Here is a 22,820-nt window from a genome sequence, read left to right on the forward strand (position 1 = left end):
AGTTTACCTTGTTTCATGAACTAGCAAAAGGCTACACATTTAATTCCCACCCCCACCAATTTCTCATTTTTCCAGCCCTTTGAGGGTACATTCATTCATTCATCCGTCCATCCATTCACTAAATAGTTAAGAGCCTACAGTGTGCCAAATACTAATAAAGATTAAGGATTCAGTGGTGAGCAAAATAGAAATACAGTAAGAAGACAAACAAAATACACAACAGGGTAGGTGGTTAACTGCTATGGAGGGAATAGGGTACAGAGTGAAAGGCTCCTGTTTCATATAGGGTGATGGTCCCCAATAAATGGACCAGGTAGGCCTTCCAAAAAGTTGACATGTAAGCAGGGATCTGAAAAAAATGAGTGAGCAACTCATGAGAAAAACGTTGGGGATATGAGTTTTTAAAGTAAGAGAGAAAGAGTGTGTAAAGGTCCTGACAGAGAAGCACGCATGGTTTGCACAAGAAGCAGAATAAATAGGGAGAAAAAAAAGAAGGTCTAGTCAGAGAGGTAAAAGCAGGGACAGATGATGGGGTCACCATGAAGGGCTTTCATTTTACTCTGAGTAAAGACACCAGAGGATTCTGAATTCTGGAGTGATGACGATTTAACTTAATGCTTCTGAAGGATCATCTTGGCTGTGAACAGGGGGACAGAGTGAAAATAGGGATATCAGAAATCTGCAATGCAATAGACTAAATGGGAAAAAATGTTGGCAGGACGAATAAGACGGTAGTAGAGAGAAATGGTTAGATTCTAGAAAAGGTGCCTCTAGAATGCCAGTGTAAATGTAAAGGGGATATAAGTGGAGGTTATAGAGAAGAAAATGATATGAAAGGATGATAAAGAGAAGCACTGGGCAAGGAACGTAAGATACAAAGTGATACGAATACAGTACACACACTGCAGAGTCAATCTATCTGGATTTATATGACTTTCTCCGGGAACACTCAGCTGACCAAAACTGTCAACTGACTGAATTTCAGAGTTAGTTTCTTTACTACCTGCACTATAAAGTGAAACATAAAGCTCAGAAAGTTATAGTTTCTTTACTATATTCACCATAAAGTGAAAAATAAAGTACAGAATGAATTTTTCCAAGTAAACAACAGTGGAATGTATAAGTGAATGAAGTGAGCTTCAATTGATCTTCAATAGCTGACTAGAATTAACTAGGTAAATTTCAACTTTGCAAACTCTAACATGTGTTGTTGAACCACATGATTTAGATGCACAGTATATACCAGTGTATGGCTAGAAAGAAGAAAAAGTCACTTCAATGGGTTACCAGTACTCAATCTGACATACATACATATATAACATATACATTTGTTTATTTATTTAAGCTGTGTGTGGCTTATGAGAACTTAGTTCCCCAACCAGGGATTGAACCTGGGCCCCTGGCAGTGAAAATGTGGACAGCCAAAGAATTCGTACATTTAAAAAGTTGATAAAAATCGCTTACCCATTTTGAAAAGAACTGTTTTGTGTTTCTGAATCATCACTATCACTGATGACAATAGTTTCTCCATCTACACTGCTGACATGTCCATTAGCAAAACCATTCTGGTGTGACGGAGGAAGGACTTCCAAAATCCTACACTGTAATCTGAAAGAAAAGAGGACATTTAAAAATATAAGTCATTTGATATTTTATAATCAAACACTTCAGAGCAATCTATTTTGAACAAGTAAAAAGTAATTTTGCAGAAACTATGGCTGATTAATATGACCAATTTAGTACAAAAGAAAACCGTCAATTTAAGAAACAGCCAATTTAAGTAAAGGTTAGCTACAATTTAAAACAATACAAACTTATTTTAAAAGTCAGTTTATCAAGATTCTTAGCAATTATATTTATCACTAAAGTTTAGAAAATCAATTATTGCATAATATCTCATTATACAGATTGGTATTATGAGAGTTTTTTTTTAAGCATTCAATATTTTAAATTCTGAAATTCTCCTGATCATAATCTTTCTCATAGTAACATTTTGTCTTCCCTTACCTCTGCCTGATGTATCTGGATTTTATGGGCTGCAATTTCAGACTCACTCACCACAACTGAAATATTCCTCATTTTTACTGTGCCAATTTTCAATTGATAAGTAATTTAAACTTGGTATAGCCCTACAATTGAACATTATTCAGCAAAAAATAGGAATGAAATACTGATGCATGCTATAGTATGGATGAACCTTTAAAACATTATGGTAAATTAAGGAAACAAGACTGAAAAGGTCCCATTTATATGAAACATTCAGAACAGGGAAAGTAGATGAGTGGTTTCAAGGAACCTGAAGGTAAAGGGGAATAAGGGAGAAAGTGAAAGAGGAGTGTAATCAGCAGTGATTGCTAGTGAGTATAGGCTTCCTTTGCGGAGAGTTCTAAAATGTTCTAAAATTAGTTTGTAGTGATGGTTGTACAATTCTATGAATATACTAAAAAACCACTGAACTATACACTTTAAATGGGTGTCTTTTATGGTATGCGAAATATATCCTAAGTTGCTAAAAAACAAAAGTCACAAGTAATAGCAAGGTTTAGGTGGTGCAGAGAGTAAATAATCTGCCTACAGTGCAAGAGACCTGGGTTCGATTCTTGGGTTGGGAAGATCTCCTGGAGAAGGAAATGGCAATCCACTCCAGTATTCTTGTCTGGAAAATCCCATGGACAGAGGAGCCTGGCAGGCTACAGTCCATGGGGTCGCAGAATCAGACTGAGTGACTAACACACACTAACTAAAAAAAAAAAAGAGGGCATTTCTGGAATTTTATCTATGGCACCTCTACAAATCTCAGGCAATCCAAGGTATTAACTAAGAATATATAAGGCATATATACACTTACCAATGGGATAAACCCCTAGTCTCTGAGAAACAGTGGCTCAAAATTAGACACTCTACTCACTGTATCATTCATTTGGTTATACCATACCATAAGCAAGTTATGATACATTGTGGGCATTGTTAAAGCTGCCTGTCCACTTAGCCCTCCTCTTCCAGGAACTTCATTCCCTCCACACTCCATCTTTTTAATAGTAGAGCTGACATGCTTCCACAAGACCCTGGCCAGAGTCAGTTGCTACCCAGAGGGTACCTTTTTGCTGAGTCAATATATCTTTTCCAAGATTTAAACATTTGCAATCAAGAAAGTAAAAATCAGCTCCTCTCCCATCATGGAATCTGTACGATGTAAAATTCCAGGGCTGCCAGCAGCCATGTTTTCTGCCATGTGCAACAAGTCATTGTGCAGTGAGAGAAAAGAGGAGAGACAGCAAGGGTTCTAGAGGCAATTTGTTCTCTTATTCTTGCTGCATCTAGCCCAATCTCAAGTTTACTTGTTTATAATCTTTCCTTTGATCCTATAAACTGATAATTTGGCCTTTTGCCTACATTTTCAAAATAAAATGTTGTACTTACAGTCAAAACAGAAGCATACAATTCCAGAAAGACAAACAGTTTATTTAGAGCTGATTCATTTTGGGAAGCTGATTGACTTTTACAAGATAACTGAACTTATTTTCATTAATGTAAATTTTAGCATATGCTTGCTTATATTCTCCTTTAGGAGAACATTAAGTATCCCCAACAAAATCTAATATTGCTATTTGTTGTTGTTTCATCACTAAATCATGCCCGACTCTTTTGCAAGCCCATAGATTATAGCCCACCAGGCTCTTCTGTCCATGACATTTCCCAGGGAAGAATACTGGATGGGTTGGCAGAGGAAATCAACACCATGGATTCTCTGCTAGGAATTCTGCACTGTAAACAAATAGAAGAAAACAACTGGTTCCATGGAACCCTGAGGTTTAAGAATCAATAAAATATAGACTATGTGGGTGAATACAAAACCCTCAAGCATTTTATCTTCCTCCCTCCATTCATTTCAAGCATCATATATGACTCCTTACTAATCAAATTCTAAAAAAGAACTGAGGAAAGACTCAAATTATTAAAACCAGAAGTAAAAGTTGGGAAAGATTATAAGAGAATACCATGAACTGTATGCTAACAAACTGGATAACCTAGATGAAATGGATAAGTTCTTAGAAACACACAAATTGATTTAAGAAGAAATAGAAAATCTAAATGGATCTGTAACTATTACAAGGGCTGAATCAGTAATCAAAAACATCCCAACAAAGAAATGTACAGGACCAGATGGTTTCACTGGTAGGTTCTACCAAACCTTTAAAGACTTAATACCAATTCTTCTCAAAATCTTCCAAAAGACTGAAAAGGAGAGAACAGTTCTTAACTCATTTCCTAAGGCCAGCATTACCCTGATACACAAACCAGACAAAAGAACAAAAGAAACCTTAAAACTAAAAACAAAACAAAAACCAAACTAACTAAAAAATGGGCCAAGGATCTAAACAGACATTTCTCCAAAAAGGATACAAATGGCCAATAAGCACATGAAAAAATGCTCAGCATCATTAGTCATAAAGGAAATGAAAAATCAAAACTGCAATGAGATACCATTTCATACCCACTAAGGTGGCTATTATTAAAAAAAAAAGAAAGTATTGAGAAGGATAGAGAAACTGGAACCCTTGTACACTACTGGTGGAAATGTAAACTGATGCAGCTGCTATGGAGAACAATATGAAAGTTCCTAAAAAAATTAAAGAATTATTCTATGACCCAGCAATTCCCCTTCTATGTGTATGTATACATACATATATGTGTGTATATGTATACATATATGTTTATGTATATATTTATATATACATACACACACCCCAAAGAACTGAAAATAGGAACTCAACAGATACTTGTACACCAATGTTCATAATGACATCATTCACAATAGCCAAAAGGTAGAAACAACTCAAGTATCTATCAACAAATGAATAAATTTAAAAAATGCAGTATACACACATACAATGGAATAGTATTCAGCCATAAAAAGGGATAAAATTCTGATACATATTATAACACAGATGAACCTTGAAAACATTATGCTCAGTGAAATAAGCCAAACAAAAAAACCCAAATATTGTATGACTTCACTTATTTAAGTATCTAGGCAAATTCGCAGAGACTTAAAGTAGAATAAAGGTTACCGGGGCAGAAAGGATGGAGAAATGGGGAGTTATTGCTTAATGGGTACAGAGTTTCTGTTTGGGATGATGAAAAAGTTCTTGAAATAGTAGTGATGGTTACACAACACTGTGAATGTACTTAATACACTTAGAAATGATTAGAACGGTAAAGTTTATGTTTATTTACCACAACTGAGAAAAAAAACAAATTTTTTTTGTCCCAACAATAAAGCTGAAGAAGGCCCAATTACCAAGCCTACCAAGCAAATGGAAATGGTGTCAAAAGAACTGCAGGTCAACTTTCACCACTGGCTGATAGAAACAAAACAGTGTTTCTAAAGAGGAACATCTACAGGAAATTATGTAGTCTGATGGTTAAAAGGTTCTGTAATTTAGTGACATGAACTGCACAAAAATAAGCAATAATCAAATGGAACCAACTTTGAAGGGCCTAGGTATGACATGCAGGGATTATATGGCTCAGAGTTACAGGAGGTGATAAAGGAGGCTTTTCAAGAACCTGCAACAAGCTTCTTCAGATTAGAAAAAGGGGTGGTTTTCATTTGGCAGAGACCAGGTGCATGCCCCTAAGTAGCCAGAGTGGTGGCCATCAGAGAAAAAATAAATGCATCTATGCTGGGCACAGGGACATTGGTGTGGTGCCTAAATGGTCTGACAGCCCACTGAAGGGAACAGTCTATGATTCCTGTAGGGCCCACAGAGCTACAATAATTTAAGAACTAATTAATTTAAAACTAACAGAAAATTAACAGACAGAAAAACAATTCCCTGGCAGAGAAATAACGGAGAAGGAAATCAGTACAGCTTTATAGAGACATTGCTTCAGTTCAGCTCAGTCCAGTCCAGTCGCTCAGTTGTGTCTGACTCTTTGTGACCCCATGAACTGCAGCAGGCCAGGCCTCCCTGTCCATTAACAACTCCTGGAGTTTACCCAAACTCATGTCCATTGAGTTGGTGATGCCATCCAACCATCTCATCCTCTGTCATCCCCTTCTCTTCCTGCCCCCAATCCCTTCCAGCATCAGGGTCTTTTCCACTGAGACAGCTCTTCTTATCAGGTGGCCAAAGTATTAGAGTTTCAGCTTCAACATCAGTCCTTCCAATGAACACCCAGGACTGATCTCCTTTAGGATGGACTGGTTGGATCTCCTTGCAGTCCAAGGGACTCTCAAGAGTCTTCTCCAACACCACAGTTCAAAAGCATCAATTCTTCGACACTCAGCTTTCTTTACAGTCCAACTCTCACATCCAAACATGACTACTGGAAAAACCATAGCCTTGATTAGACAGACCTTTGTTGGCAAAGTAATTTCTCTGCTTTTGAATATGCTATCTAGGTTGGTCATCACTTTCCTTCCAAGGAGTAAGCATCTTTTAATTTCATGGCTGCAGTCACCATCTGCAGTGATTTTGGAGCCTCAAAAAATAAAGTCAGCCACTGTTTCCACTGTTTCCCCATCTATTTGCCATCAAGTGATGTGACTGGATGCCATGATCTTAGTTTTCTGAATGCTGAGCTTTAAGCCAACTTTTTCATTCTCCTCTTTCACTTTCATCAAGAGGCTCTTTAGTTCTTCTTCGCTTTCTGCCATAAGGGTGGTGTCATCTGCATATCTGAGGTTATTGATATTTCTCCCAGCAATCTTGATTCCAGCTCGTGCTTCTTCCAGCCTAGCATTTCTCATGATGTACTCTGCATACAAGTTAAATAAGCAGGGTGACAATATACAGCCTTGACGTACTCCTTTTCCTATTTGGAACCAGTCTGTTGTTCCATGTCCAGTTCTCACTTTTGCTTCCTGACCTGCATACAGGTTTCTCAAGAGGCAGGTCAGGTGGTCTGGTATTTCCATCTCTTTCAGAATTTTCCACAGTTTATTGTGATCCACACAGTCAAAAGCTTTGGCATAGTCAAATAAAGCAGAAATAGATGTTTTTCTCGAACTCTCTTGCTTTTTTGATGATCCAGCAGATGTTGGCAATTTGATCTCTGGTTCCTCTGCCTTTTCTAAAACCAGCTTGAACATCTGGAAGTTCACGGTTCATGTATAGCTGAAGCCTGGCTTGGAGAATTTTGAGCATTACTTTACTAGTGTGTGCTGCTGCTGCTGCTAAGTCACTTCAGTCGTGTCTGACTCTGTGCAGCCCCATAGACGGCAGCCCACCAGGCTCCCCCGTCCCTGGGATTCACCAGGCAAGAACACTGGAGTGGGTTGACATTTCCTTCTCCAATGCATGAAAGTGAAAAGTGAAAGGGAAGTCACTCAGTCGTGTCTGATTCTTAGTGACCCCATGGACTGCAGCCTACAAGGCTCCTCCATCCATGGGATTTTCCAGGCAAGAGTACTGGAGTGGGGTGCCATTGCCTTCTCCGTACTAGTGTGTTAGATGAGTGCAATTGTGTGGTAGTTTGAGCATTCTTTGGTATTGCCTTTCTTTGGGAATGGGATGAAAACTGACCTTTTCCAGTCCTGTGACCACTGCTGAGTTTTCCAACAGACACTGCTTATAATGTAGTGAACGTTTTATATATAAATTATACTAGTTACTATCAGTGCTACTATAACTTCGCACCACACCCAAAACATAGGTCAAGTTTTGCTAATCTAATCAAGGCTGGGCCTCTCATTGGTGCCTGTCTAAACTTCAGTTAACTGCAAGATGTCAAGTCAACGTGTTCTAATAGATTTCCAAAGAGACTCTCTTTCAAATCCACTTGCTGTAATTTCTTAGTTCTAGGGAGTTCAAAAAAGATTGGGGTTTAAAAAAAGGTTAAAGGATCATGAATTAAGACCCAGCTAATGGGTCTTGGAGAGTATGGCAACTCTAAAATTATGCTCCATTATTTGAGGACAGAGTAGAGAATGACAATCAAGAGATGGTCGTTATTATTACTAGAGCTCCTGTGTGCCACATAAGTACCTAACACACAAAGTTCTCTCCTCATATCAGCTCCTCAAGGGACACATTTTTCAGAAGATGAAATTCAGAGTCAGAGAAGTTAAATCATTTGCTTATAGTCACACAACCAATAATGGTATGATGTGACTCTGAAGCCCATATATTTTCCAATCTTCCACTCTATTACTGGAGGTAAGGGGAACACAACACTATACTGACACAAGAGCAGTTCAGAGCTTTAAGCCCAAGTAGTCAAGAGGCACTTTTGGAGCCTCTCCAAAACACACTTCAAACTTAAAACATGTTTCAGAATGAAAGCAAGTCTGTGGAACAGCAGCAAGCACACGATGAGGATAGAGCAGAAGTTAGTCATAACCTTCTAATAGTGACCAGCTCAAATGCAAACAGTCTTTTATGAGAATATTCTGGAATGGTGTATGTCTTTCCCCGCAAAAGTTGTTTTTAATAGTCACTTAATAATAGTTATAGTTCAATTTGGGGCTTCCCGTGTGGTACTAGTGGTAAAGAACATGTCTGCCAGTGCAAGAGACCTAAGCAATGTGGATTCGAACCCTGAGCTGGGAAGATCCCCTGAAGGAGGGCATGGCAACCCACTCCAGCATTGTTGCCTGGAAAATCCCAAGGACAGAGGAACCTGGTGGGCTACAGTCCATGGGTCACAGTTGGACGTGACGGAAGCACCTTGTGCACATGCATGCACATAGTTCAGTTTATGTGCCAAAATACAAATTAATATAAAAGGAAATTCTAGAATTGAAACATGCATTACAAGGCATTTGGGTAGAAGATAAGTAATTAACAGCAAAAGAAAAGAAGACTAGAAACCCGGGGAGACCTGCTTGACATAAAAGATTGCCCTTCTCTGTTTGGGTCTCTAAAAATGGAAAACGCTGAACTGATGGCATGCTTATCTGCTCACCTGTGCTACCTTTTATTCCCTCAAAATCCAGGTGCCAAGAACATTTATTTTAAAAATGTTATGCTTGAATAATTACTTCAAGTTTATAGGTAGAAACAGAGTAAAACCTGCTTAATTTGAAGTTTAGAGTTTAAGAAAACTAAAGGTTAAGTGATACCTCATTTTAAGTGGAGGAAACTAGACCACTCAACAAGTTTGCTACTTCAAACAAAAAGACTGTGAATTATGTTGATTACTTGTCAGTGAGGAAGAAGAGGTCAGGAAAGGTTGCTTTGTTTGTAATCTCTCACTTTTAGACAAATTGATCAGAGTAGCTCAAAGAATGTTTCATCCTGAACTGCTCTGAGGCTCTTTGTGGACCTGAGAACCACATCTTATTATTTCTCCAATTGGCATTTGACTTATTATAAGTCTAAATATCCTAAGACAACTAGAATCATTAGATTTTTACTGAAGACCAAATCTTTTATTAAAAGATATATATAACAAATAAAAATCTCTAGAAAGAAGAATTCTAGATTTAAGATATGGGCTATATCCTACATATCTCCAAAGTTTCAAACACTTGGATATTATCAATATGCTGTTTAAACTCTTTAGTATTCAAAATAATGTTTTAGCCACATGATTAAGTTTGGTTAAAGTATCAATCAAATTAATGAAAGCCTCACCAAAATACTTTATACAAAATTCCAACTAGTGTATTCAAGTAAGGTGTTTGTGGGCTCAGCTTTATGTTGACGCCAACAGAAACGATAACCTTGTGAGGAGGAAAGACCAACATATGCAGATCAGAAAAAACCAAAACATTAAAATTAAAATATTAAACATTAAAATTTTGTTAATGCCACTAATATTTGTCCTATTATAGGCACACGAGTCAAATACCAACTGATAAGGAAAAGTGATATGAGCAATCCATCAGGTATTCTATTTATTAAACAGTAATCAGTTTATAACTTGACATATGTTAAATTTATTTTGAGTCAGAGTACTGTATTCTTCAATTCAGCCAAAAAAGCTGAGTTAAGATTTTCAAACTTGAAAGTTACTTTGTCATTGGCAATACAGATTTTTCAAGTCAGATTTGTTCCAGAAAACAAAGTCTGAAGTAGGAAAATAAGTTTAACGACCTCTGATTTGTGGGTCTGGCATAAAAGAGCAATATGAGGGATCCTTACAGTGATAGAAATATTCTGTACTGTGACTATAGTAATGTCAATATCCTGGTTGTGATACTGCACCAGTGGGGGGAAATTCTGTATTATTCTGTATTATTTTACAACATCATGTGATTCGACAGTTATCTCAAAATAGAAAGTTCAGTTTAAAAATGCTAATGATAAACATTAGGAAAATATTAACTCCAATTAAAAGCATTCATTTCACATCATGGGGGAAAAAAATCAGTAAAAGATGGAAGTAATATATATGTATCACTAAAAAGCTACAATAAAGAATGACCCTGTAGTTTTGGCAGGACAGCCATACAGTTCAATAGAAGGGAGTTGAGAGAAAGACCCAAAATTCTATTTACATTCATATTCTGGAAAGGGCAAAATTACGAGGATAGAAAACAGATCGCTGGTTGCCTCAGTCTAGAAGATGGAGGTAAAGGGTGACTACAAAGAGGTACAAATGCCACTGCAGGGGGCAGAGGTCAATCCATGATCTGGGGAACTAAGATCAGTGTGGTCAGTAACAAGAGGCACAAAGAAATACTACAAATGTTTTATATCTTACTGGGATGGGTTACACAACTATGCATCAAAAGTCAGAACTATACACTAAAAAGGATAAATTTTATCAGAAGAAAGTAATGTACCTTGAAAGTGAAAGTCTCTCAGACCTGTCCAACTCTTTGCGACCCCATGGACTATACAGTTTATGGAATTCTCCAGGCCTGAATACTAGAGTGGGTAGCCTTTTCCTTCTCCAAGGGATCTTTCCCCACCAAGGGATCAAATCCAGGTCTCCCGCACAGCAGGTGGATTCTTTACCAGCTAAGCCACAAGGGAAGCCCAATGTACCTTAATTAAAATTAATTAGTTTACTACTTAGGATAAAGCCCTATCTGAATATAACTTATTCAGTTTATTCTTTAACATAAAAGAAAAATATTTATTGCTCTTCTTAAAACAATATATATGAAAATGGATAATTGAAGTAGGTCTATATGTTAGATCTCACTGAATTATATAGATGGGTCCTAAGATACTTAAGATAGCCAGAGAGTTCTTTGTAATGCAAAAAGGGAGTAACAAATCCTTTTCTAGAATTTTTTTCCATTCCAACATCACAAAAATTCATCTTAAAATTCCTATTTTTCATAGAAAGAAGTTCAAGATAGCCAAATTAAACAAAATCTGATGACTTCTGTGTATAAAAATACAGTGCAAAAAAAACTACAAGAATTTGCAAAGAGATTTTTATATAACAAGTTAAGATGACAAAATTATACTTTTACTCCCTGCATTCTCAGATTCTTTGAGCTAGAAGCTCAAACTAAATACTCTGAATATTTTTTGTTATCCTTATGGTCAATAAGCATTTTTAATATGATAATGAAATCAACATGCTGAATCACTTACTAAGAAGTAGATAAAAATACAAACACATCTTTATAAAGATAAAAGGTAAACATCAGCCCATCTAGTGTTAATCACAGGAAATTATAATGAAGCACTAAATTAATTTGGCATTACAGTACCTTTTATTCAAAATACAAAGTCAAGCAGGCCTTAGGAAGGAAGCATCACTACCAACAAAGCTTATGCAGGTGATGGAATTCCAGTTGAGCTATTTCGAATCTAAAAGATGCTGTGAAAGTGGTGCACTCAATATGCCAGAAAATTTGGAAAACTCAGCATTGGCCATAGGACTAGAAAAGATCAGTTTCCATTCCAATCCCAAAGAAAGGCTTTGCAGAGTACATCAAGGCTTTGTTTGGCAAAGTACATCTGAGAAATGCTGGGCTGGATGAAGGACAAGCTGGAATCAAAACTGCCGGGAGAAATATCAATAACTTCACATATGCAGATGACACCACCCTTATGGCAGAAAGCGAAGAACTAAGGAGACTCTTGATGAAAACAAAAAGCCCAGATGTACTCTGCATATAAATTAAATAAGCAGGGTGACAATATGCAGCCTTGATGTACTCCTTTCCTGATTTGGAACCAGTCTGTTGTTCCATGTCCAGTTCTAACTGTTGCTTCCTGACCTGCATACAGATCTCTTAAGAGGCAAGTCAGGTGGTCTGGTATTCCCATCTCTTTCAGAATTTTCCAGAGTTTGTTGTGGTCCACATGGTCAAAGGCTTTGGCATACTCAATAAAGCAAAAGTAGATGTTTTTCTGGAACTCTCTTGCTTTTTCCATGATCCAACAGATGCTGGCAATTTGATCTCTGGTTCCTCTGCCTTTTCTAAAACCAGCTTGAACATCTGGAAGTTCATGGTTCACACACTGTTGAAGCCTGGCTTGGAGAATTTTAAGCATTACTTTACTAGCGTGTGAGGTAAGTGCAATTGTGCGGTAGTTCGAGCATTCTTTGGCTTTGCCTTTCTTTGGGATTGGAATGAAAACTGACCTTTTCCAGTCCTGTGGCCACTGCTGAGCTTTCCAAATTTGCTGGCATATTGAGGGCAGCACTTTCACAGCATCATCCTTTAGGATTTGAAATAGCTCAACTGGAATTTCATCACCTCCACTAGCTTTGTTCAATTATTTCTCAATAAAACTGGGAAAAGGGGCATAAGAAGTCTTATTTGGCTAGTGAATATATCACTAACATTCAAATAGAATGAATAAAACATACTGTAATGCCGGTCAGGATGCAGGTTAGGAAGCAACAGTGAGAACTGGACATGGAACAACAGACTGGTTCCAAATAGGAAAAGGAGTATGTCAAGGCTATATATTGTCACTCTGCTTATTTAAATTATACGCAGAGTACATTATGAGAAATGCTGGGCTTTAAGAAGCACAAGCTGGAATCAAGATTGCCAGGAGAAATATCAATAACCTCAGATATGCAGATGACACCACCCTTACAGCAGAAAGCAAAGAACTAAAGAGCCTCTTGATGAAAGTGAAAGAGGAGAATGAAAAAGTTAGCTTAAAGTTCAACATTCAGAAAATGAAGATTATGGTATCTGGTCCCATCACTTCATGGCAAATAGATGGGGAAACAGTGGAAACAATGACAGTCTTCATTTTCTTGGGCTCCAAAATCACTGCAGATGGTGATTGCAGCCATTAAATTAAAAGACACTTGCTCCTTGGAAGAAAAGTTGTAACCAACCTAGATAGCATATCCAAAAGCAGAGACATCACTTTGTCAACAAAGATCCGTCTAGTCAAGGCTATGGTTTTTCCAGTAGTCATGTATGGATGTGAGAGTGGGACTGTGAAGAAAGCTGAGTGCTGAAGAATTGATGCTTTTGAACTGTGGTGTTGGAGAAGACTCTTGAGAGTCCCTTGGACTGCAAGGAGATCCAACCAGCCCATTCTAAAGGAAATCAGTCCTAAACATTCATTGGAAGGACTGATGAAGCTGAAACTCCAATACTTTGGCCACCTGATGTGAAGAACTGACTCATATGAAAAGACCCTGATGCTGCGAAAGATTGAAGGCGAGAGAAAGAGATGACAGAGGATGAGATGGTTGGATGGCATCATTGACTCAATGGACATGAGTTGGAGTGAACTCGGGAGTTGGCGATGGACAGAGAGGCCTGGCGTGCTGCAATCCATCGGGTCACAAAGAATCAGACAGAACTGAGCGACTGAACTGAACTGGATTGACCTGTATCACCATATAAGCTTAAAGCATACAGCATGCTGGTTTGATTTACATATATAGTGAAATGATTACCACAATAGGTTCAGCTAACATTCAGCATCTCATATAACACCCAGTGTTTCATAAGTGACCAAAAAAAAAAAGAAAATTTGTCTTGTGATGAGAATTCTTGGATTTACTTTTAACAACTTTCTGTATATCATAGAGCAGTGTTAACTATAGTCATCATGTTGTACATTACATTCCTAGTACTTATTTATCTTATAACTGGAAGTGTGTACCTTCTGACTGTTGTTTAGTTCCTAAGTCCTGTCTGACTCTTTGTGACCCCATGGACTGTTAACCCACCAGGCTCATCTGTCCATGAGATGAAAGAACTGGTAACTCGCTCCAGTTCTTTCTTTAGGGGATTTTCCTGACCCAGGGGCCAAGCCCACGTCTCCTGCATCTCCTGCATTGGCAGGCGGATTCTTTACCACTGAGCTACCAGGGAAGCCCACCTTTTGACTACCATTCCTTCATTCTCCTTCCCTCTATGTCCTCGTAATGCATTTATCTTATTCAGTTCTTCATTAGTCACTCATATGTATTTTGCTTATCTCTGCCCTAAAAATTCTACTCCTACTACCAACAGGCTATATAATGCTGAGAGAACAGTAAGTACTAATGCTTTTCTGACACTTGATTAACCACTTGCCTCTAACACAGTGATTTTCACAGAATTGAATTCAAGTGACTAAAACAAAAAATGACTCAAAATTATTCCATCAAGTTTTACTTTCTTTACAGCACTCATCAGTATCTGAAATTATCCTGATTTGTTTTTCTCTCTCTTGCACTTGAATATAAGTCACTGAGTCCTTGTCTTATTCACTACCCTCTTTCCAATACCTACAGCAAAACTGAGCATGCAACGTTCAATAAATGAATTACAAAAAATTTGGCTTTGTATAATACTAAATCAGAATATTCTCTACCACCTCTAAGAAAAAGTCATACACTGTTATATATTTCATCCCTTGAAACTGTACCAAAAGACAGAAAAATACATAAATAAAAATTCTATTTTCCCGCATGTTTGCAGTCACTTTCACCTTTTGTTGCCACTCAAAAGCATTCTTCCATCTGCAAGCAAAATATTTGAAGAGAAGAAAGCTTATATAGCCAGAATGCAGAAGTAAAATTATTAAGGCATCTTGATAAGTACAATGGTTAAAAATATAAACAGAAGAACCTGTTTAAATGCAGGAGCTTTTTTCATTTTGAATCAACGATCATAAGACAGTGTTAATTTTCAGACATTCAACAATATTTGTCAGTCTTAAGAGTAAATGATCAAAAGCTTAATCTAACCACATCATATACAATCCTATGTTGCTTCACACTTTGACAGAATTATAAAATGCTTAAGTAAAGTGAAAAGTAAATAGTAATCAATAAGTACATTCAAGTTATAATCTTTCAATCCTGCTTAAGGGCTCTCTTTCAGTATTTTTTCACATTCATTCCTCCTACAGAGGAGAACTGCCTGGGCTTGATAACATCATTGCTTGTGACCGTAGGCAAGTTTCAGTTAGTTAACGTCTGTGCATGAACTCCTCAACTGTAAAATGAGCAAATGGGCACCTATCACATGTGGCTGCTGTGGGAATTAAATAAGATAGTCTAAGTTAAAAGATTAGAACACTGCCTGGCATACAGTAAGTTCTCAAAAGCTTAGTGGTATTGCCATCATCTCCCTAAAATGTCATATAGTGAACTCTGAAGAACAGTGACTATGATGTAAGAAAATTAGTGACTGGCTGCAAGAAAAGATGAGTCATCACAGCTGGCAGTACTTGTCTCTGACAAGTGCAGGAAGGACCTAACATCTACTGAGTGCTTTATGTGCCAGGCACTATGCTGGGCGCCAAAAAATATTAACCACTGTGACAGACTACTGCAGTTATGGCCCCCACCTCCTTGATCCCCTCGCACGGTAACTCTAGATTTGCTCATGTGACTTGCTGGTCTATGACACTAGCAAACATGGAGCAAGCTGAGGCTTGATATGTGCTTGCACACTGCAGCTTTGCCTTCTCTTGCTGCTGGGAACTCTATTCCTACCCTGGGAACAAGTTTGGATTAGTCTCTTGATAAGAGGCCACAAGAAAATATCCACCCTGGGCTGAGGCCCCAGACATGCAGGGCCAGAGTAAGCAATTTAGACAATCTAGCTCCAGATAATAAGAACATTCCAGTCAACTAGGAAACATGAGAATGTTTATTGATTTATGCCACTAAATTTTGGGGATGGTTTGTTATGCAGCAAAAGCTAACCAAATAGAACCTCTATACGAATGGAGACACTGTTTTACAGATGAGCAAAGAAGATTCCCAACACTAGTAACTCAGGCTGGTTCCAAAAGGTTTTTCCACTACATAAAGCCACCTCTTTATGCTATACTCTGAGGTTCCAGATTAAAAGGGGATCTCTGGAAACTTTATTCTAGAACCCTTTTTAAAGCAGTAAGTAATCTTTCCTTTCTACCAGGAATCAGCACACTATGGGCGAAGGGCCAGATTTCAACTCACTACCTGTTTTGTGTGGTTTATGAGCCAAGAATGGTTTTTACATTTTAAAATGGCTTAAAATAAAAATAAGAATACTTTGTGACACATGAAAATAATATGAAATTCAAATTTCAGTGTCCATAAATAATTACTAGAATAGAGCCATGCTCACGTATATATTATCTATGGCTGGCTGTGCTGGAGACCATATGGACATCAAAGTCTATCTATTTCCTATGTGGCTCTTTATTTTCAAAAAGGTGTGCCAATATCTGCTCAGAATCACTCTCTTGGCATATGTTTTTAAGTTAAACAAAGGACCTTGCCTGGCCTTTAGTGATGAGTAGACTTTTTTTGTACTTTTATCACCCCTTTTCCATTCACTGGAAATTATTTTAGCTTATGTCATTTCTCTAAGTTCTCTTTAACTTTTATTTTTGGATAGTCTCTGAATTGGTCTAAGAAGACAGATAACTTCATTTTCACAACAGTTATTTGGAACCACTGTGATCTTATATTGGCCAAATGGAACAGACCAGATAGGAAGTAGAAGATGATGTAGGAGAGAGATTTTATTCAGAAGGCCTCTAATTTCCCAGACCTGGGCCTGTGTAACAACCACACAGAAATGGACTTCCCTTCTATTCCTAACAGAGATTTCAGGGCAGAAGTAGCTATAGTCTCCTCTCTTTTGTGAGATTTGTCTCTAATATTCTCTGGCCACAGTGAACTAAGAACTTTAGGACTACTACCATTCTACAGACATCCTGCTACTAATCAGTTAAACAAGACATGAACTGAAGTAAACACTGATTTCCTTTCATAGAAGAAAAGAGGTGACCTCAATTTACTTGCCATCCCGTATCTTTATCACTTTGTCTTACTATAAGTAAGACTCCCTTGATAGAGATCATAAGCCGTGGTAGAGACTCAGCTGACTCTTGGACTTCGCATTAGCACAAGGGATTAATAAAGAAACTGCCACAGAAGCAACCACCCTTGGAGAAGGGCATGGCAGCCCATCCCAGTATTTTTACTTGGAGAATTCCATGGACAGAGGAGCCTGGCAGGCTACAGTCCATAGGGTCATAAAGAGTTGGACACAACTGAAGCAACTTAGCACGCACACATGCACCAACTACCCTCCTCCAATATTTACCAAAGACTTTTGAGAGGCATTAGACAGATGCTCCTAATGGCCAATGCAAATGTGAAGGTCCTTAGAACACTGAAGAAAATGAATACGTCTGTATGATCAGTCCAAACTTAACTGAACTATTTTGTTAAGCCTCAGGCAGTTGAGTCCATACAGAAAATTTACAACAGAAGTTTTATATGTTATTTGAATTAAACATGTTTAGAAAGACAAATTCATTTATTTTTGTGACTACTTAATGGGGATTTTTAGGGTATAAAAAGTGTTTCCCAGGATGGCCTCTCAATTTACATTATTATACAAGTAAATAAGAATTCTAAATTTTAACTGTTAAGCTTGCAACAATACGGTAGTCAGGTTGTAAGTCTGCGTCTCTGGTATATACAATAATTTACATCTAAAGAATATGGTTCCATTCTAACTTAGAATTCCAAAGAATGAACAGCTATCCCAAACAGCCTTTTTTCCCCTATTAATAATTATTTATCATCAACATACTAGGGTCATCAGCAATTAAAGACTGAAACATCAATTTGGGGATGTTCCTTAGGACTCTCCTTGCCTAAGAACCAGGAACTTTGATCTTAAAAGGGCAGCCGAGTAAGCTGACCAATAGAAAGCCTTTATCTGAAAGAACTATAATAAACTTAACTAATATATGTTGTTAAAATTTATACACTATGGACTTCCGTGGTGGTCCAGTGGTTAAGACTCTGCACTTCCACTGCAGGGGGTATGGGTTCGATCCCTGGTCAAGGCACTTGTGTATGCCGCATGGTGTGCCCAATAAAAGTTATACGCTCTATCTCAGTACCTAAAGAAGAAGGCTTCCCCCCTCAATCCTTTCTGCTAATTTTTATTTTTCTCTGTCTTCAAATTTCTAGTCAAAAAACACTTTTCTGAAAACTTCTTCTTGGATTAATCTCATCCGGATCCAGTCACTGATATCCAAGCACATATCGTTTAAAATAAAAATAACTGTATTGTTCCTTACTTATACCGTTTATGTTCCTCTTATCTCAATATATTTAGTATTTCCCTTTGTCCTAATATTAATGCATTTTAATTAATGCATTATGATTCATAATATCATTTAGGTTAGCACAAAAAAGAGCATAAAGATAAAAAGTTCATTTTCTCATTTCCAATTCTAATATATAAGGACCTACTCTCTATATTTTCGGTTTATGTGCTAATCTTCTCTTACTTCATTAGACTGAAGTGCTTGAAGCAACCCAGCAATGCAACATAGAAAGCCACAGGGAATACACCTTGATAGTTGAATAGATAAGAGTTCTAGGAACTAGGTGGTTGGTCTCTATTTCATGCCAAAATTGATATCAGTTTGTAAGATTAAAAGGAATTTCATAATCTTCATTTTACAAAGCAGTTCTAAAAACAATACTGAACTACAGTCTCTTATGCTTAATTAGAGAACATTTTGAAATGTTAAATCTAAATAGTATGGGGATAGTATTTGGAAAATCTAGCTACAGGGGAAACTCTGGTGCAAATCTAATTCTGCTTTTGTACTGATTTAACCTACACTGGAGAAAAGGTCTGTCATTAAGTCACAGATTATGTGAAAGAAAATGCAGGTCATTATTTTCAAACAGCAAATTCACACAAGGTTTAACAAACGAAATAACTTTCTCCACCCTCAGAAAAAGCAATATTCCAATTAAGCTTTTTAAACAGTTTAGCTAATTCATGCAAAAATCAGTTAGAAACAGTGTGTGTGGTTTTCTAATATAAGAAGCTATCCAAACCATCACTAACTGAAAAAGTTACTTTAAAAGAAAAAAATTCAGTGTTATATACAAAAAACCTCCCAAAAACTGTGCACTATTTTTTTGGACCATGGTTACCTCTGAAAGGAGCATTTGGGAAATATATTCCAGGCCTTCACCTTTTACTTTTCTCTGCTACATGTGAATTTTTATAGGGAAAAAAAGCAGATTTTTTAAAAGTGAGAAAGTTCAGTCTTAATAAGCAGAGTATATAACTTTTTAAAATTTAAAGACCATGTTTTTTTAAAGCAGTTTTAGATTCACAGCAAAACTGAGAGGAAGACACAAAAATCTCCCATACACTCCCTGCCCAACACATGAATAACCTCCTCCTCTTTCAGCACCCCACACCAGAGCTCTTTCAGCACCCCACACCAGAGAAGTAACACTTGCTATAATCAACGCACATTCACTGACCATCATTATCACCTGAGGTTCACAGTTACTAAGTTTCATTCTTGGTGCTGTACAGTCTATGGGTTTGGACAAATATGTCCATTATTATAGCAACACCGAGTATTTTTACTGCCTCAAACATCCTCCAAGTTCAACCTATTCATCTCCCTTTCATCCTTCTTAACCCCTGGCAACCACTGATCTTTTTCACATTTTACCTTCTCTAGAAAGTCACATTGTTGGAATCCTACCATATGTATCCTTTTCAGATTGGCTTCACTTAGTAATATGCATTTAAGGTTCATTCATGTCTTTTCATGCTTGAAGGCTCACTTCTTTCTAGCACTGAATTAATATTCCATTGTCTGGATGTACTGCCATTTATTTACCCATTCACTGACTAAAGGATATTTTGGTGCTTCCAACTTACGGCAATTATTAATAAAGCTGCTAGAAACAATAATGTGCAGGTTCTATGCAGACATAAGTTTTCAACTCTTTTAGGTAAATACCAACATGAAAATAACCTTTCAGAAGTTCTGAGTCACCCATCAATATCATGAGAATTAAAATGAAAGCATCTAGCACACTGCCATTCTGCAATGTCTTCAAACTTTATCAAAGTATATACTGAGCCAGGTCAGTATATTTCGGAGTTAATGTTTAGTCGATCTCCTCCTTTGTCATAAGGTGCCATTTCTTGCTGCTGTCAGTATATCTACTTTTAGAAGTACCTTCTCACACCTGTTGCTTCACATTTCCTATGAATCTTTCAGCTTCCAGAACATCTTGACTGTGCTTGTAAAATGCCTGAAAACAAGCTGCCCAAAGCCTACTTTAACTAAAAAAAAAAATTACCAAATATAAAATTATAATTGACTCATTTTAAAAAATTCTTTCAAACTCTATAGGTGTTTCTTTACACTGAATGATGACTCAACAGTCCAAAATGTTTATTTGTTGTGTGATTTCTACCTCCTTTTTCCTAATTTCTATAGTTCTAGGGTTAGGGACAAAAGAGGAGTTTATCATGCAAGAATTTGAGCTCTAGCTCATCATCCTCCTAACCTTTCATTAAACAATGGTTATCAAGGTGGTTAAAAAAGAGATGGTAAAGTTAGTTGAAACTTGGATGTCACTGCGGGGTTTCCTTTCAGAGTTGTAACAGAAATTTGTTTCCAAGTTACAGTGTCAGGCGCCTACTGTTTAGCCTCACATCACTACTAGCATGTGCCAACAAACAAAAATAAAACAATAAAACTACATGGCTCTCTATAACGTAAAGGGGTGAGATGGTATGGGAGGTAGGAGGGAGGTTCAAGCGGGAGGGGACATATGTATACTTATGGCTGATTCATGTTGATGTATGGCAGAAGCCAACACAATACTGTAAAGAAATTATCCTTCAATTAAAAATAAAAAAACACAACTGCATGGCCACCGATAAACACATTCAAATGCTAACAAGACAATTACAGCAATAATATATTATATTACAGCTATATTCTATTAACATAGCTTTTAAAAGTTCACATTCATTATGCCATTTTATCCCATGAGGTCACCCTGTAAGTCAGGGGTCCATTTAACACATGAAAAACAGACTGAAACTTCGAGTTTAAATCACGTGCACAGAACCACACAGCTAGTCACAGACGGCAGAATCCAAAACCAAGGACACAGTGATACAGAAAAAGAAATAATCTGTAAGTCAGGCCTATCTGAATTTAAATCCTACCATTTATGACTTGTAAGATTGGAATGGACAGTCCCTGACTCCGTTCTGTACACTGCTTAATCTCCAGTATCTGGAACCAGTGTAAGTAAATAGCAGGTATCAGTATCTACATGTTAAAAACATTACCCCCCCAAAAATCACTTCTTTGGATCTGTTTCCTCATCTGTAAATGGAAACCATAAGTCCCTGCTTCATATCTGCTGATGTAATGTATATACAAACATCTGGTAGTTGTTTAAGAATTCACAGACCTGACTGTTAGGTGGTTTTTTCACAAGACCACTCACCCCTTCACTTCTCCCATAGGCTCCAAGGAAGTAGCAGAAAACATTTCAGCATGACTGGCAGGCAAGCTGGTGGTAATGCAGATGGCTGTATAAAGAACTAAACTGGTGTGGTTCAGTAAGGTAGCCTGCTGTTCCCTTTATCTAACACAGAAATGACAAAGGATCTTCTAGAAGAATCTGTCAGCTTGATTGCTAATTTCAAAACAGAAAGTTCTGGTGAGGAGGGAAGCACCTAATCTTAACATGCAAAAAAGAAAGGAGGGAGGAATATCCAACACTAAACAAGACAATAAGAATACTCAAGTGAGGAGATCCAGAGTACCCATACTGAAATAATTCAGCCTAAGAAGGGGCCCATCTGCTTCTCTGTAATGTAGCATGTTCTTTCCAGTAAATCTAATTCTAATAGATGAAGAGGTCTTTAGGACTACTGCTAAATTCTGCCAACAGAGATAGAAACAAAAGGTAGATACTTTTGACACAAAAGCTTAAAAGCAAAGGGAAATGGTGCTGCAAATGGTACCATCGAGAATATGAAAAGACAACTCACAGAAAGGGAGCAAATATTTGCAAATCACGTATCTGCTAAGGGACTTGTACCCAAAATCACAAAGATCTCTTGGAACTTGGTAATAAAGATAAATAACCCAGTACTAAAATGGGCAAAGGACGAGAGCAGACATTTCTCCAAAGAAAATACACAAATGACCAACAAGCACATAAAGTGATGCTCTACATTATCAGCCACTAGGGAAATGCAAATCAAAACTACAAAAACAGAAACTACTTCACACCCACTAGGATGGTAAAACAAAACAGATGGACAACGTCCATCTGCAAACAAATGGATAAAGAAGTTGTGGTACATATACACAATGGAATATTACTCAGCTATTAAAAACAACACATTTGAGTCAGTTCTAATGAGGTGGATTAAACTGTAGCCTATTACACAGAATGAAGTAAGTCAGAAAAAGAAACATTAATACAGTATATTAATGCACATATATGGAATTTAGAGAGATGGTAATGACCACCCTATATGCAAGACAGCAAAGAGACACAGACTTTTGGACTCTGTGGGAGAAGGTGAGGGTGGGATGATTGGAGAGAATAGAACTGAACCATGTATATTACCAGAAGTAAAATAGATGACCAGTGCAAGTTTGAAGGATGAAACA

General features: G+C 37.4%; 1 protein-coding gene across 1 annotated transcript in view; it reads right to left on the reverse strand.

Moving 5' to 3' along the window:
* The window catches only part of BAZ1A (bromodomain adjacent to zinc finger domain 1A), an 87,045-nt gene that overhangs the window by 47,500 nt on the left and 16,725 nt on the right, over positions 1-22,820 (reverse strand). The window contains exon 4 of the mRNA XM_052659643.1: positions 1,465-1,608. Coding sequence (XP_052515603.1) covers positions 1,465-1,608 — 144 coding nt within the window. The remainder of the gene's footprint in view (positions 1-1,464; positions 1,609-22,820) is intronic.

Source organism: Budorcas taxicolor, chromosome 21, assembly GCF_023091745.1.
Source record: "Budorcas taxicolor isolate Tak-1 chromosome 21, Takin1.1, whole genome shotgun sequence".
NCBI classification, from domain to species: domain Eukaryota; kingdom Metazoa; phylum Chordata; class Mammalia; order Artiodactyla; family Bovidae; genus Budorcas; species Budorcas taxicolor.